The 14,520-nt window shown below is 35.9% G+C and overlaps 2 protein-coding genes across 4 annotated transcripts; both read right to left on the reverse strand.

Moving 5' to 3' along the window:
• Nucleotides 1–2,803: 2,803 nt before the first annotated feature.
• On the reverse strand, nucleotides 2,804–9,530 carry LOC102223826 (UDP-glucuronosyltransferase 2C1-like). Its single transcript, XM_005808448.2, has 4 exons — nucleotides 9,396–9,530; nucleotides 8,942–9,237; nucleotides 6,571–7,284; nucleotides 2,804–5,234 (listed from the first exon to the last, which is right to left on the reverse strand). The coding sequence occupies exons 2-4, from the start codon at nucleotides 9,230–9,232 to the stop codon at nucleotides 4,653–4,655; spliced, it is 1,587 nt and encodes a 528-aa protein (XP_005808505.1). The 5' UTR covers nucleotides 9,233–9,237; nucleotides 9,396–9,530; the 3' UTR covers nucleotides 2,804–4,652.
• Nucleotides 9,531–10,371: 841 nt separating this feature from the next.
• LOC102223570 (UDP-glucuronosyltransferase 1-2-like) lies at nucleotides 10,372–13,981 on the reverse strand. Of its 3 annotated transcripts, none has more exons than XM_014472279.2 (4): nucleotides 13,914–13,981; nucleotides 13,419–13,699; nucleotides 12,609–13,325; nucleotides 10,372–11,504 (listed from the first exon to the last, which is right to left on the reverse strand). In XM_014472279.2, the coding sequence occupies exons 1-4, from the start codon at nucleotides 13,915–13,917 to the stop codon at nucleotides 10,923–10,925; spliced, it is 1,584 nt and encodes a 527-aa protein (XP_014327765.1). In that variant the 5' UTR covers nucleotides 13,918–13,981; the 3' UTR covers nucleotides 10,372–10,922. The 3 variants fall into 3 exon arrangements, with proteins under 3 accessions (XP_014327765.1, XP_023197491.1, XP_023197492.1); XM_023341723.1 differs by having other exon boundaries at nucleotides 13,419–13,633; nucleotides 13,914–13,979; XM_023341724.1 differs by lacking the exon at nucleotides 13,914–13,981 and having other exon boundaries at nucleotides 13,403–13,494.
• Nucleotides 13,982–14,520: the final 539 nt, after the last annotated feature.

Here is a 14,520-nt window from a genome sequence, read left to right on the forward strand (position 1 = left end):
TATATCATCAACTTCTAGCTGATGCATAATTAAATGGGGTAGGCCACGGCCACTTCAGTCTGAACATTTCTCTATCATAATAAATGCTTCTTTGACTAAATTTATATTTCAAAATGGATTGTGTAGCTGATTTTGAAAACTTCATATTTTCATCACTGTGTCTATAAGTTAAGGGTGAAATGATAATGATTGCTAAAATGGGCATGATCACTGAAAAAAAGTATCAAATCTGATAACTAAATTTCAGGAAAAATACTAATAATGTTATTGGTTGAATTTTACATGACATCATTTGGTAACTTATAATTTATGGCTCGCCACGAAGTTTCTTGTACTTTGTAAACAGTACGTGCATAACTGAAGCTATGAGTATAATCAACATTTTACCTGTGTATTAAACATTTTATCAGATTAATCACACTTTAGTGCTGCAATTAATCACAATCACTATGCCTAATTTTGTGAACTTCAATTAGAAATGTGCATGCAGTTATGGTTATCGCAGGAATGGTGCCTTGGTCAAACCCCTCCTTCTGATGAACTCCAACCAATTAAAATACTAGCAGTTATTTGATTTCTATTTCTTGAGTGCTCTACACCTTGATCATGTAGCCCATGTCAAGTAATGCCACTATTTGCACATTTTTTAAAATTGTTTAAGAAAATGTTTTATTGTGTGGTGTCTGTCTCCAACCCAGACAACAATATGCCTGAAGAATTACAACATTAGCTTTATTGCGTAAAAGATTTATAATCACATAAATCCTGGAGCAAAATACATAACATACCTCCAGTTACACAGAATTGTCAAGACACGTTAGTTCCACAACTGTCTTTGCAACTATCCCAATCACACCATAAACATGTAACCATAATGAAGAAATGTCGCACATCCTAGCCAAAACAAACTTACGGCAAAATTAATCTCATGGGTTTCATCTAAAGGACGTATTTAAATTGTTCTGTAAGTGGAGAGAGGGGCCATTATGTCATTCTATTTTATAGGAACAGAGCAAAACTACCAAGTAAATCTGGAACCTGGAGGTCTGGCCATTATATGTTGTTTTTGCTCACCCTGTGTAACCCCATGTTTATCTTAAAAACCTCACCAGCAACCCAGTGCATTTTTATAAGAATTTCACTATTCACAGCAGTGACAAGTGCCATCTTAATGAGAGAGCATTATGACAGGTGTCTCGTCTCTGTAACAATATCATATATACTTCTAAATAAATAGCTACACATGTAATATACATGATACTTAGTGTACACATGTAATATACAGTACATGATGAACGTGAAGCGGTCATACTGAGTGCAATTTCCATTCGAAGAAATGTATTGGGTTTTTTTTTATTTTTTACTACCACATGGTACATGAGTGTGCAGTATGCATTGTGGCTCCCCAGTTCTCAGAGACATTGCAATCCGTCTCCCAGAATCTGATCCAAAGATTTCATACATTCTTTTTCTCCAAGTGCAATTCCAGACAACTATGCTGTTTGTTCTTCAACTCTAAATTAAAACCAGCCAACCATAGCGGCAAATCAAAAATTTATGGAGCTTGAGGGGAGTCTCTGATGAGACAAGAGCAAAGTCCCATCCAGATTTACTTTGTGATTGATGAACTGTGACTGAAAAGGATTTCCAAATGACCTCAAATGCACGACTTGTGTAAATCGAAGACAGGGGGATTAATTTAATGTGTTTGGTCAAAAGAGATCAAGAAACACACCCCATCATGCTTGATGCAAATAAACTAGATATATACATAAAAAGACCATAATGACAATTATTTATAATTCTGCTTAAATCCACTGATTAAAGATTTCTAATTACTTTTTAATTCCCTAATTACTTATGAATAACTAACGCATACGAGTCTTTGAAAATACTGTACTATTACTAGTAGTGTTAAAAACATGAAAAACAAAAAAATGTGTGCAATGTTATAAAAATCAGCAAAAGAAAAAAAATCATATTTTTCTTTTGCTATCTTTTTTTTTCCAAGATAACACAAAGTTTAATGGATTGAATTTCACTTAAGAAGATTGGCCAAAAGTTTATCAATATAGTCACCCCAAGAGAGAGCAGTTAAAGTTACAACATACAGTATGTAGAGTGGATCCCATCGTGTGTTTGAGAGCAAAATTTGTCTGGGAAAATGTTCCCATTACTCAACTATGTTGATGTTTTCCAACTCTGAGCAGACAGCAACATCTGCCTACACAAAATCTATAGAACAGTCTTTATTGTGCAGATGAGTGAAACCATTTGTGCCTCTGGCAAGTATTTGTTCATAGAGAAAAGGGAATGTGATCTATGTCTGTAGAGAGAATGATATCATGCCTTGGAGAAGCCCTTTGGGAACTTCAAGTCAGATGGTGTTTGTGTGAAGCTCCTCATCAACACATAATCTAAAAAAGATTCAGAATTTTATTTTCATTAGATAAAGTTGCTCATGTTTATATGGTAAGGTTAAAGAAAAGGGATGAGTCTTCATCAGAACATACACAGTAGAGGTGAAGTAATAAAGTTTGGCTTTGGTAATTAGTCATTAACAAAACGATAGGTTGAACAGAAGACTCAATGCATGTCAAAATAAACTGGGCATACCCTTCTGGACAGAGTAAAGCCCTCTAAAAGACTTCTAAAAACTTGCATTGACACAATTGGTCCAAGAAGGTGTTTTAGTTTCATAAGATGAGATTATCTGACAAAGGTATACTTTTAGTGCGTAGATAATAAATGCATGTTCAGCTATTAAATCTAATCTGAAATAGATCAAACCATACACTCTTGATTCCACTATTGCATGATTTATTGAAAAAAGATGAACTGCAAACTTAAAAAGTTTGACTAAATCCAAGTACATCCCATGATCCCTGTATACAGAACATGTAAACAATTCTCATTTAAAAGGAGTGAGCTTTATTTATTTATTTTGTTTCCATTATTGTAATATGAAGTTAGCATAAATATAGGTAAACTTAAAACACATGTTCAGGCTTTCTGAACCGAATAAAAATGTAAATATTCCACTTTAATTTTATTGTTTTATAATATTACAAAGTTAAAGCATTCTTAACTTTGTCATTGTTTTCTGATTACAGCCAGAAATTTAGAGATATTATTTGATGACTAAGCAAAAGGCAGTGGATTATTGTGAAAAACAGAGTTTTAAAGTAGTAAAGTACACCCAAGGTTATAGCTTTAATGTAATAGAATATGACAAAGTTAAACACGCATGAATACTATCAACAGGTTGTATATATGGTTTTTCCCCCATTTAACATAACATTTCTTGTTTGGTGATTATATCCCTTCAACATTCACAGTAGTAAGTGAGTGTAGTTTTTTTCATTCAGAGCTCTCAAGAGAAAAGCTTTCAACACAGAAACATGATCTCATTACACTACAATGACAGAAAATATGTTCCAAGTCAACTGGAACAAGGCAGAGACAGGAAAAGAGCCAGAGCTGAGAACAGGCTGAGTGAGGCAGATTAGGACGAACCAGATAAGGACTATATGCTTCCTTTTACACTTAGTCTGATTTGTTCTGTGTAAACTTAGGCTAATCCTGCTACAGATGTCAGTCTTTGGGTTATATGGAGAGCTTTTCTTCAAACTACAATATATAATGTTGTATTAGGAGAATGATATGTAAATTATTCACCAAAAGCAGAAGAGATGTTAACATTTTAAACTGACCTGCATCTAACATCAAAGTCACAATTAGAATCTGAAAAGTGTAGCTTGCAATACTATTTAGTCACCATTACTCCTATGCTCCTAATTGAAATCCAATGCAACCAACTGTTTTCAGAAATTACCTAAGTAAAAAGACAACTGAGTAAGTTATTTTCAGTAAACACACCAAGCTGTTAAATAAAGGCCTCAAAGATTTGCTAGAGAACAATAGTGAACAAACAGCACACACAAATCGTGTCACTTTAACACATTTCCTGATTTCAATCACAGAAATGTATACAAGTACTCTACTGTACAGCAAGTTGGAAAGGAAAAGTGGCCAAAATGATTATACATACCCTTTAAAGTAGACTATAATTTAGAACTTGTATTTTAGTTTTTTTTAAACCTAAAGAGATTGAGAGACAGCTTTTAGCCAAGAAATTCAAATCACTTTGTGTTAAAAGTATTGTTGACTAATTGAGAAACTGTCATAAATCTATGGATAGCAACATAGAATTTCATTCTCCTGAATTGTCTAGTGGCGTTTTCACATCAGTCGAATTTTCAAACAAATCTTAAAAGTACAACATGGCAAACCCACTTTAAATCATTTTTTACATGTGCAAAAATTAGGTCAAAATTAGGTTCTATCAGGTACTGTATGTACTCCAGACAACATCAGTAAAATAAGAACTCCCTGTCGGGTTTCCTGCCATCTGTGTATCATAGTTGGAGTCAAACATCCAACTTTTACAAGTAATGAGGATCAGTGACAAGCAGAACATTATCACTGGTTTATTCTTACTAAACCAGTGAGATCATAATTCCTTGATAGATGTTTAATTTAGAAAATGCTCTTTATGTTGGCACTGGGGGGCATTGTAAAAGAGATAATGCATTTGTCCAAATAAAGCAATTTTGGACAATTCATATATTTTCAAGCAAGGTTGACTCAAGTTAATTCTGTTTGGTTTTTGTTCTTTTCTTTGTACAGCAAAGAAATTTTGCAATGGCAAAAATAGAAAAGAGGGGCAAAGTTACTGTTGTCACCAAGAAAATTAGAACATCTAAACAATAGTATGAGTACCAAGGCATCCCATAAGCCTCTGTGCGCAAGTGAGGGGCTCCTTTGTGGCGCATCACATACTCTACCCAGAAAGTAGCCTGATCCATGGGTGGCATCTGCTGATCTCTGTGCAAGCTTGAAAGTCTTTGCATGTTTTCCCGGTAGCTGACTTTGTGGAGCAGTTCTTTAATAGTCTTCTCAAACGTGTGACCATTTACATCAGCTAGTTGAATAATCTTTGCTGCTCCTCTTTTCTGTAGACGTAGAAGGTTGTCATATTGGTCAAAGAACAAGGGTATGCCAAGCACAGGGACTCCAAAGTAAATGGCTTCCTGGACTCCATTTGTTCCTCCGTGAGCGACGAAGACTTTGATCTGCGGGTGGCCGAGGAGGTCCTTTTGTGGCATCCAGTCCACTATTAGAGTGTTGTTGCCCAGAGTAGAGGGATGCTCCCCTTTGTGCCTCCAAATCACCTGTTAATAAAAGGCACAAACAATGTAAATGTTCAGTGAAGGCCAAAATTTGCACAATACAAGTGTAGCATGGCTAATGTAATCTTCATGGCAATAATATAGAAATATAAAACCTATTAATATTGTTTGGATGAAACTTAAATTAAAATCAGCAAAGTAATTTCAAATATATTTTTTCTTTTTACAACACAACATAATCTGTAGCCATGTCTGGAATACCCAGGAAGGGAGCACTATGTGGATGATGGTACTTAATGTTTTCTGGGTTTGCAATGTCTAATTGTTGTACATATGACATTTCAGGATAACAAAGACTTTTTAAAAAATATATATATATAACAAATGCAAATGTGACTGTAGAAAAAGTAGGCAGGAGTTTCGCTATGAATATCTTCTATGCAGACAACAGTGGGGAGATCTCTGGGAATAAATATATAAGGAGGACAGACCAATGAGTTCACCACAGTTATTGTTTGGGAGCATGAAGTTGATCTTGTAAGACCAAGCTTTCTTTAAGAGTAGTTTTTACTGTAAGTATTTTCTGATAGGACAAAATGTCTACTGATAGCTATAGATCCTTTTCAATCCGTAACTGCTATTGGAACAAAATATTTTCTCTATGTCAGAGCCAAACAAATATGAGAGAAACTGTGGTCTTAGGATTTTAAATTTCTCCTTATCAAAGTATTTGTTGTAAGTGACATTTTATGGCTAAACTATACTGTATGTTGCAGACGGAAATCTACACGTAAATGGAGATATAGAGTCTAATACAAGTGTCCTCAGTAGAAAACTGAAGGAGCTGGCAGCTACATAACTGAAGGGTTAGATCTTCACAAGCACAACATAGATGGGAGTCTGGAAAATAGAGAGATGGCCACTGCATAATTTAAAAAAAAATGCAAGTTAGTTTTTAAACCAGTTTTGGTGACACAGTAGTTGGATAGGGCATGCTAACAATTGCCCTTGCAAAACAGTGCAGCAATTCTTATCAGAACTGGAGAAAAATTATGGAATATAGAATATAGAATTTGTATTTTTTGGCAAAATGGTCATTCATCATCGTACTGAATTACAACAAAAAGCTTTTAAATTATTGGGTAGGAGCTAGTTTGCCTGTGTTTGCTAGTGGCACAAAACAATGCTCTCATATTACATTTCTCCTGATTTCCTTCTCGTCACTGGTATAAATCTCTGTATGAAACTTCACACTCAATCTTGATCAGAAGAATTTATTATTAAGTATCTGGTGTCTGCTTTTATGGACATTTTCCATGATCTGGTCCTAAAACAACTCAAAACCTAAACCTAAATATGAAAAAGATTATTTTTTTACCTTTTGGGGCATTTTGGCAAAAACACTGGCAATTTCATCCGAAACCTCTTTGGGTAAAGCATTGACCAAAGTTCCCAGAGTCATGATGATGACTCCATGTTCTCCAGCACTTTGAACAAACTCCTCCAGGTCCGCTGGTAGAGGCTGTGCAGGTTTACACTGGAACCCTCCAATGTAGACAACATTTGGCATTGTTGGCCGAGGAAACTCAAACACAAAATCTGACCTAAACAACCAAACGTCAGCACCTTGAAGCAGTGAGACAATGTCACACCCACCTTCAATGTATTTATTGCACAAATTATCATAGATGGGGCCCACAAGAAACTTTTCCTGGAACTGTATTATACTATAGAAGAAAAAGTTTTTCACCCTCTGGATAAAATCCATTTTGTCAGTAAAGCCAGATCCAGGCACTGGGATGTAAGAGAGGGGTGATGGTGCCAAAATAAAGTGACCTTCTCCACTTGTAATCCAGCGAACATTAAGGACTAAAGGCAGTTTAAGATATTTAGCTAACACAGGACCTGGACCCATGGCTGGATCAGCAAGAACCAAATCATATTGGGAATCTTTTAGGTTTTTGACCAAAGTTGGATTCTGAAAAATCTGAATTGTAGCATCACACCACAGCAAATGGGCTTGAGTAATCATAGAAAGGAAATCCTTGGTGAGCTTCAAGAAAGTCAAAAGAGAAGCCCCTTCTCGCTGTGCCTAAAGAAAATTGTGAAACAGAAAAAAGTGGTTAAAAGCATGACTTCATGAAACACATTTAAGAACAAAAAGTCTAGATTTGCCAATTCAAATGCAAGGTTCATGTGAAATAAATATTGTGATGATAAAAATAAGGACCTAACCATTAAAACATTTCAACCATTAATGTGGCACATTATATCCTCTGCAATTTAAATGAAATACAAGCTAACCTAGAGTGAGAAATATAAAAAATGACTTGCAACAACTTGATAGCAAACATATCCAAACCCCCTGTGCTTTTAATGGGTTGTAACCATCGTTTAATTCAATTGGAGCATTCTGTCTATTTTTATACGTATCTGGCATTAATTATAGAAAATGTGAAAAAACTGTTATGTTTCTTTCAGATTGTCTGAATTGATACCTGAGTTGACAAATTCAGGTGTACAAGCAGGATTTTCTTGACACTTTTTTGTTTAAATTTCTTAACTGTTTCTTCATAAATTCTGTGTGCTGATTGATATGTATTACAGGGTTATTTTTGTATTTCAGTCGGTCATATTTGTACTTTTGCTTACATTTGTTCTTTGTTGGCTGCAAAACAAATTTTGCCTTGGAAAAAGTTCATCTTGCCCTTGATAATTAATTTTAAAAAACTAGATGGAAAGTTATCAGAAAGATTCAAAAACCTTATTGCAAGATTAGAATCAGCAGACGTGTCTGTTTAGTGTTGAAAGTTTAAACGTGACAACAGTCTCTAGTATTTTTAACATGTCTAAGCTAAGGAGTAAGATTAAAATAATATTTCTCTTTAAAAGAAAACATCTTGAGCTGGAAAAAACTCTCTTGGTCTTGTGAAATATTTTGTTATAGTCATATGAAACCTAACTTGGGTTTTCGGTCACAAATCCAAAAGAAAGATTACTGCAAACATACTGTGCATAATGAAAACAACATAAATCCACAGTGAAAAGATGGTGTCTACATCATGGTCTGTGGTCATATTTCTCTTCAGATGGCTCTAGATTTATCTGAAGGTGGATAAAATCATGAACAGTTCTTTCTTGGAATGATCTTCAAAGGATCCAGACCTTAACCTGATAGAAAATCTATCAAGGCTCACACAAAGGGCTGTGAACAGGGGATACCCTTGATAATCTGACAGATTTGGAGAACATTTGCAAATACTGGCAACTTGGCTTGGCAAATACTAAGAAGTCAAGACAGGAGATGCTGACAGATTTGCACCAGCATATCCTCAAACTGGACCAAAATGCAGTACAACATATCAGTAATTGTGGAATATTTGATTTTTCTCCTCCTTCAACATATGTTTGTTTTTCAGTTAAATTGCACAAGATGCATTTCCCGGTAAAACCAGAAAGCTCTGAAATGATTGATCAAGCTTTCATTTCTTTATGTCACAATACCTTAATTAATATTGTATTTCCCAACCCTGGTCCTCAAGGCACATTGCCCTGCATGTTTTAGATGTTTCCCCGATTTAAGACGCCTGATTCAGATGACTGCAGTTCAACAAAAGCTTGTTAATCAGCCATCAATTGAAATCATATGTGCTTGAAGCACATGAAGAACATCTAAATCATTTCAGGGCAGTGTGCCTTGAGGACCAGGGTTGGGAAACACTGCATGCAGTATATACATAAACACATACCCTCATATGCTCCTGTAGATATATGTCAAAAAAGTTCTCTAAAGCTTCATCCATTTCAATGGTGATGGATGTGTAGAGGGGGGATTTTTCTGGAATGTACCAGCTGGTAGAAGACCTAATCACACTGATGTTGTGTCCTCTGGAATGAAGTTCTTCCAGTAGTATTTTCATATTAATCCAGTGGCTGCCATCCACAGGAAACACCAATATGTTTCCCCCATCACAATGTGATGTCAGCAGGATTAGGTGTAAGGACAGTGTGATTATACCGGAGAAACAAGTCAGAGCCATGGATCCTACAATGTCACAAACAGAAATAAATGTATTTCATTAGTATAGATACAAATCAAGTCTGGACAAAAGACTACAGCTAAAATGTATTTAAAATGACTAGAACAGTATAAGTTATAATATACTTAGTTTCCAATTTCAGATGGTTTCTTAATTTACTTACCTAATGTTGGTAAAGACTACGACCGTCCGAAGTACCCACACTGACAGCTTGTTCAAGATAAACCAGTAGGTATTTGAGTTCAAACTCCAGATTCAGAGACGATCTGTTCTTTCGCTAGTAAATAAGGCACGTACAGTTCATGCATAAGTTAAGCAAGGACAGTGGTTTCATCATAGTGAAACAATGACCTCTTTCATAACTGTATTAGAGTGGGTTATGTAAGATTAGGCTTCAGAAGCAAAAGTGTAGAAGAAAGAAACAATCATTTCATAGTTGAACCAGGGAGTTATTTTAAACCAGACTTTAAATAGCGTGATTAATTATTGATTATATTGAATACACTGGAGATTTCATGCATGTTTGAGAAATCCTTGGTTCCCGGTGACTGCCATTTGGGGGTGCCAAACGTTTGCTCATACAAAGCGCTGTCTATTTACCCACATCTCCACTCTTGGTGCTGCAGTTTGCTATCGCGCTTTCTCTCCACATTGCGCACCTCCTCCGAACAGCTCCTCCAAACTAGGGGCAGCAACAGTTATCAAACACGTGGTGCAGCTATGCATCTGCTGAGATTATCATACAAACTACTCCTTAGTCCATCGCTCCTAAAATTGGCTGTAAACGGAGGAGCATTGTTTTGATGACGTTTTGAAGAAGGAGTGTTAGAAAGTGGAGCTTCTTAAAGACATGGAGGCCAATTTCAAGGTGTCATGTTGATATGCAGAGTCAAATTCATTTGAACTTACACTGTATATCTACATCATTTTTATATCAACTGAAGTTAACATAATTACTGGATTGTGCAGAAGATGGCAATATGTGATTTGAAATGTATAAAACATCCCCTAAGAGAAACATAATTTAAGGCTCCATTAATGCTGAGCTGGTTCTCAGTGGATTAGCACTTTTACACTTTGTGATGTTATTGTCAAGATTGGGGAAGGCGGAGATAGGGAAGAGCCAAAATGCAAACAGCAACATGGCATAGTGAAAATTTATTTAAACTTAAAAACTTGACATGGACATGAGTGTTTAATCAACTAACAGACATAAAAATGCACAAGAATCCTGCAAATCCTCCGAAGATAAGACTAAAACCTAAAAAACGTGAGACAGGTGAAGAGGATTACTGATCAGGTAACGGATTATGTAAATTAACAGGGAGAATGCTGAGCTGAGGAACTAAACAGGAGTAGCAAACTAGAGAGACTACAAAAATAAAAGCTGACAGGAAATAAAAACTGACATCTAAAGGATAACAAAACTTGCTCAGCTAGAACATAGCAAGACTGATGTTTAGGGAAAATGATGATCAAGGCTAGAACAGAAGACAAAGGAGAATAGAATAACAATGATTAAAGACAAGACCAGGCGTGAGAACAAGGTAAGAGAGTAATTGAATCAAAAATAATCTAATTTAAGTAAAAGATGACTATCTAAACACAAACGGAAAATAACCTAGAGAAACAAACATGACACAGGGACAACTGTGAACCCAAACCCACAGACAAATAAGATTAATGCAAATCAGCTTTGTTTATATTTTCTGTTCTTTCTGTTACAAAATAAAAATCTAAAAACAGCAAAAACAGAGAAGAACACCACAGCTACAGAAGTCATCAAAAGGAGTAGTACATCTAAGCAATGATATGAGTACCAAGGCATCCTGTAAGCCTTTGTGCGGAGGTGAGGAGCCCCTTTGTGGCGTATCACATACTCTATCCAGAAAGTGGCCTGATCCATGGGGGGCATCGGCTGATCTTGGTGTAAACGTGACAGTCTCTGAATATTTTCCTTGTAGCTGTCTTTATGGAGCACTTCCTTAACAGCTCTCTCAAAGCTGTGACCATTAACTTCATGGAGCTGAATAATCTTTGCTGCTCCTCTTTTCTGTAGACGTAGGAGGTTGTCGTACTGGTCAAAGAACAAGGGTATGCCAAGCACAGGGACTCCAAAGTAAATGGCTTCCTGGACTCCATTTGTTCCTCCATGAGCTATGAAGACTTTTATTTGTGGGTGGCCAAGTAGATCTTTCTGTGGCATCCAGTCCATCATTAGAGTGTTGTTGCCCAGAGTAGAGGGACGCTTTCCTCTGTGCTTCCAAATCACCTGATTCAAAATGGACAAATCAAAAACATATGTATATATTTACTATTTGTATTTTAACCTGAACAGCAGGTGTCTTCTAAAATAATCCCTTTTGTGGTTCCTTGTCTGTGCGAATTGGTTTCTTCTGTTAAAATAATAGTGTTGATTGTTGTCATCTTAATGCTATTTTTTCTAAGCCAAATTATTCCTTTCCTCAGTTTAATCAATAGTCCCTTTGAGATCATATTTTTATTTTTATTTTTTACCACAATCCTCCCTTTACAGAACAAATTATTTCACCACATTTTAATCCGGTAGGTTCATTGGACTGTAAATGTTTTTTTAAAGAATACCGTTTGGACTGTTGAAACAAATTTATATTCATATGCTACAAAATAATATCTATTTTCTAAACTTTGAGAAATATGCTAGTTTTCTTCAGTGTGATTATAAATTCAGCAGGAGGGGTTTCATGTCAGTGCATGTTCAGGAGCACATCGCAGATTCCTTGCTGGGCCTCCTGTTGTTTCAAAATCTGTCAGTTCAGAAAGATCTGAAAATTGGAGTATCCATGGCAACTCCCACAGGCCATTTTCAGTTACCAACTAGGAACTGAGCAGCCACGAAGGTAAATCATAGTCCTACCCATCTGGCTTAGCTTTGAATCATTACTAGGAAAGGGTTTTATCTACAATAGATGTTGATAAAACCCTGATCTATGTTGATCACCAACATAGATCAGCAACCAATCATCTATTGGTTATGGAGACTTTGTACCATCATAAATTAGCGCTACTCCATCTGAACTATGAAGTTGCTCTTCAAGGTTTTTGTTTAGAATCACTACATTGAAAATGGATCAAGAGGGAAAGACATTGGTTTGAATTGCTGTGGTTTTCATTGTGACATTTGGTCATCACGTATTCTGTAATAATAATTCAGTCCACTCCATTTATCTTTTAGATCACAACTGAGACAATTCTGTTTTGTTCTTTCAGCTCAGACCACTTTATGGCTCTTCGATTACCAAATAAGAAGCATCATATTTAGGACTAAGGATTCTGAGTGATACAGGAATATAAAGATGTGATAATTAGAAATGTTACATAGAGAAAGTGAATGTACCTTTTGGGGCATCTCAGCAAAGACACTGGCAATCTCATTCACAATGTCTTCTGGTAAAGTGTTAACCAAAGTTCCCAGAGTCATGATGATGACTCCATGCTCCCCAGCACTCTGAACAAACTCCTCCAGGTCCGCTGGTAGAGGCTGTGCAGGTTTACACTGGAACCCTCCAATGTAGACAACATTTGGCATTGTTGGCCTAGGAAAATCAAATACAAAATCTGACCTGAATAGCCAAATATCCGCATCTTGAAGCAGTGAGACAATGTCACATCCACCCTCAATGTATTTATCACACATGGCGTCATAAATAGGTCCCACCACAAATTTTTGCTGGAATAATATGATACTGTAGAAAAAAATGTTTTGGATTCTCTGGATGAAATCCATTTTGTCTGTTAGACCAGGTCCTGGGCTCACTGGGATATAAGAGAGTGGTGAGGGAGCCAGCACAAAATGACCTTCTCCACTAGTAATCCAACGAACGTTGAGGACTAATGGCAGTTTAAGATATTTAGCTAACACAACACCTGGTCCTATTCCTGGATCAGTAAGAACCAGATCATACTGTGATTCTATTAAGCTTTTTATCAACTTTGGATTTTCCATGATTCTTGATGCGGCATCACACCAAAGGGTATGGCCCACAGAAACAAAGGACATAAACTTCTTTGTGAGCTTGAAGAACGTTATCAGTGAGGACCCTTCTCGGTGCACCTGAAATAAAAATGAATAAAACTTTAATAACTTTCTGTACAGTTGTTACAAAACCGCACATTGGTTCCAACACATACGTTTATAATCATTTACCCGCAGTTGGTATTGTATAAAATCAGCAAAGAAGTCCTTCACATCTCTGTCCATTTCAACTGTGATGGATGTGTAGAGGGGGGATTTTTCTGGGATATACCAGCTGGTGGAAGCTCTAATCACACTGATGTTGTGACCCTTGGCATGAAGTTCTGCTAGAAGAATTTCCATATTGATCCAGTGGCTGCCATCCAGAGGATACACCAAAATATTCCCTGCATCGCAGTGTGATATGAAGAAAATCTGAAACAGGCTGAAGACTACTAAGAATCCACCCGCTCCTAAAATGCATAAGAAACATTCCTCAGTGATTTCTCAGGAAATGTATAACCAGAAACAAAGATATTGACCAATGTATAACAAATTTAATACAAATTGAATAAGCGTGGCAATAGGTTATATCACATCTTATTGAAAATGTATAATTTCACACCACAAACAGAAAGAGAGTAAAACCCCCAACACAAGACAATGATCATAGTGACATTTACTCACCCATATTGAAGTAAGTTAATATTAGCCCGACTTGCAAGCAGACTCACTGTCCATCTCCTGTAGGAGACCTTTGAGCACAAACACCAATAAAAGAGATAAAAACCGTCACAAGGTAAATGAGTTACAAGTACTGTACTACACATATTACAAGAAGCTGCTTTAAATTCTTCGAAATTAAATGAATATACCATACTACAGCCAATTTATTATTATTGGAAACCAAACCAAAATTTAGTTTTACAACATAATGTAGAAATTAATACTTACTTTACTATGTGTTTTTGCTTTCATAATTGGGAACAGTTAGGGATGAAACATTTTGGAAATTAACATTTATAGCTTACATTGTTGGATTTGTGTTTAAAATTAGTTTTATTTTTTATTCGTTTGCATTACAAACAGGCAGACCTTTCAATATTTGGCTTCTTGGTGGCCATTATAGGTAAAGGAAAAAAAAATTTCATAAATGTCTTTTAGATATCTAATTGTAGAATATTTTGGAAATTAAATTATAATAAAGAAATCTGTAACCAATAAATGACAGCACACCATATTAAAGACAGATTCTATAATGTTAAAACCATAATTACACTCTACACATGCAAAT

This window comes from Xiphophorus maculatus, chromosome 11 (assembly GCF_002775205.1).
Source record: "Xiphophorus maculatus strain JP 163 A chromosome 11, X_maculatus-5.0-male, whole genome shotgun sequence".
Taxonomy (NCBI): Eukaryota; Metazoa; Chordata; class Actinopteri; order Cyprinodontiformes; family Poeciliidae; genus Xiphophorus; species Xiphophorus maculatus.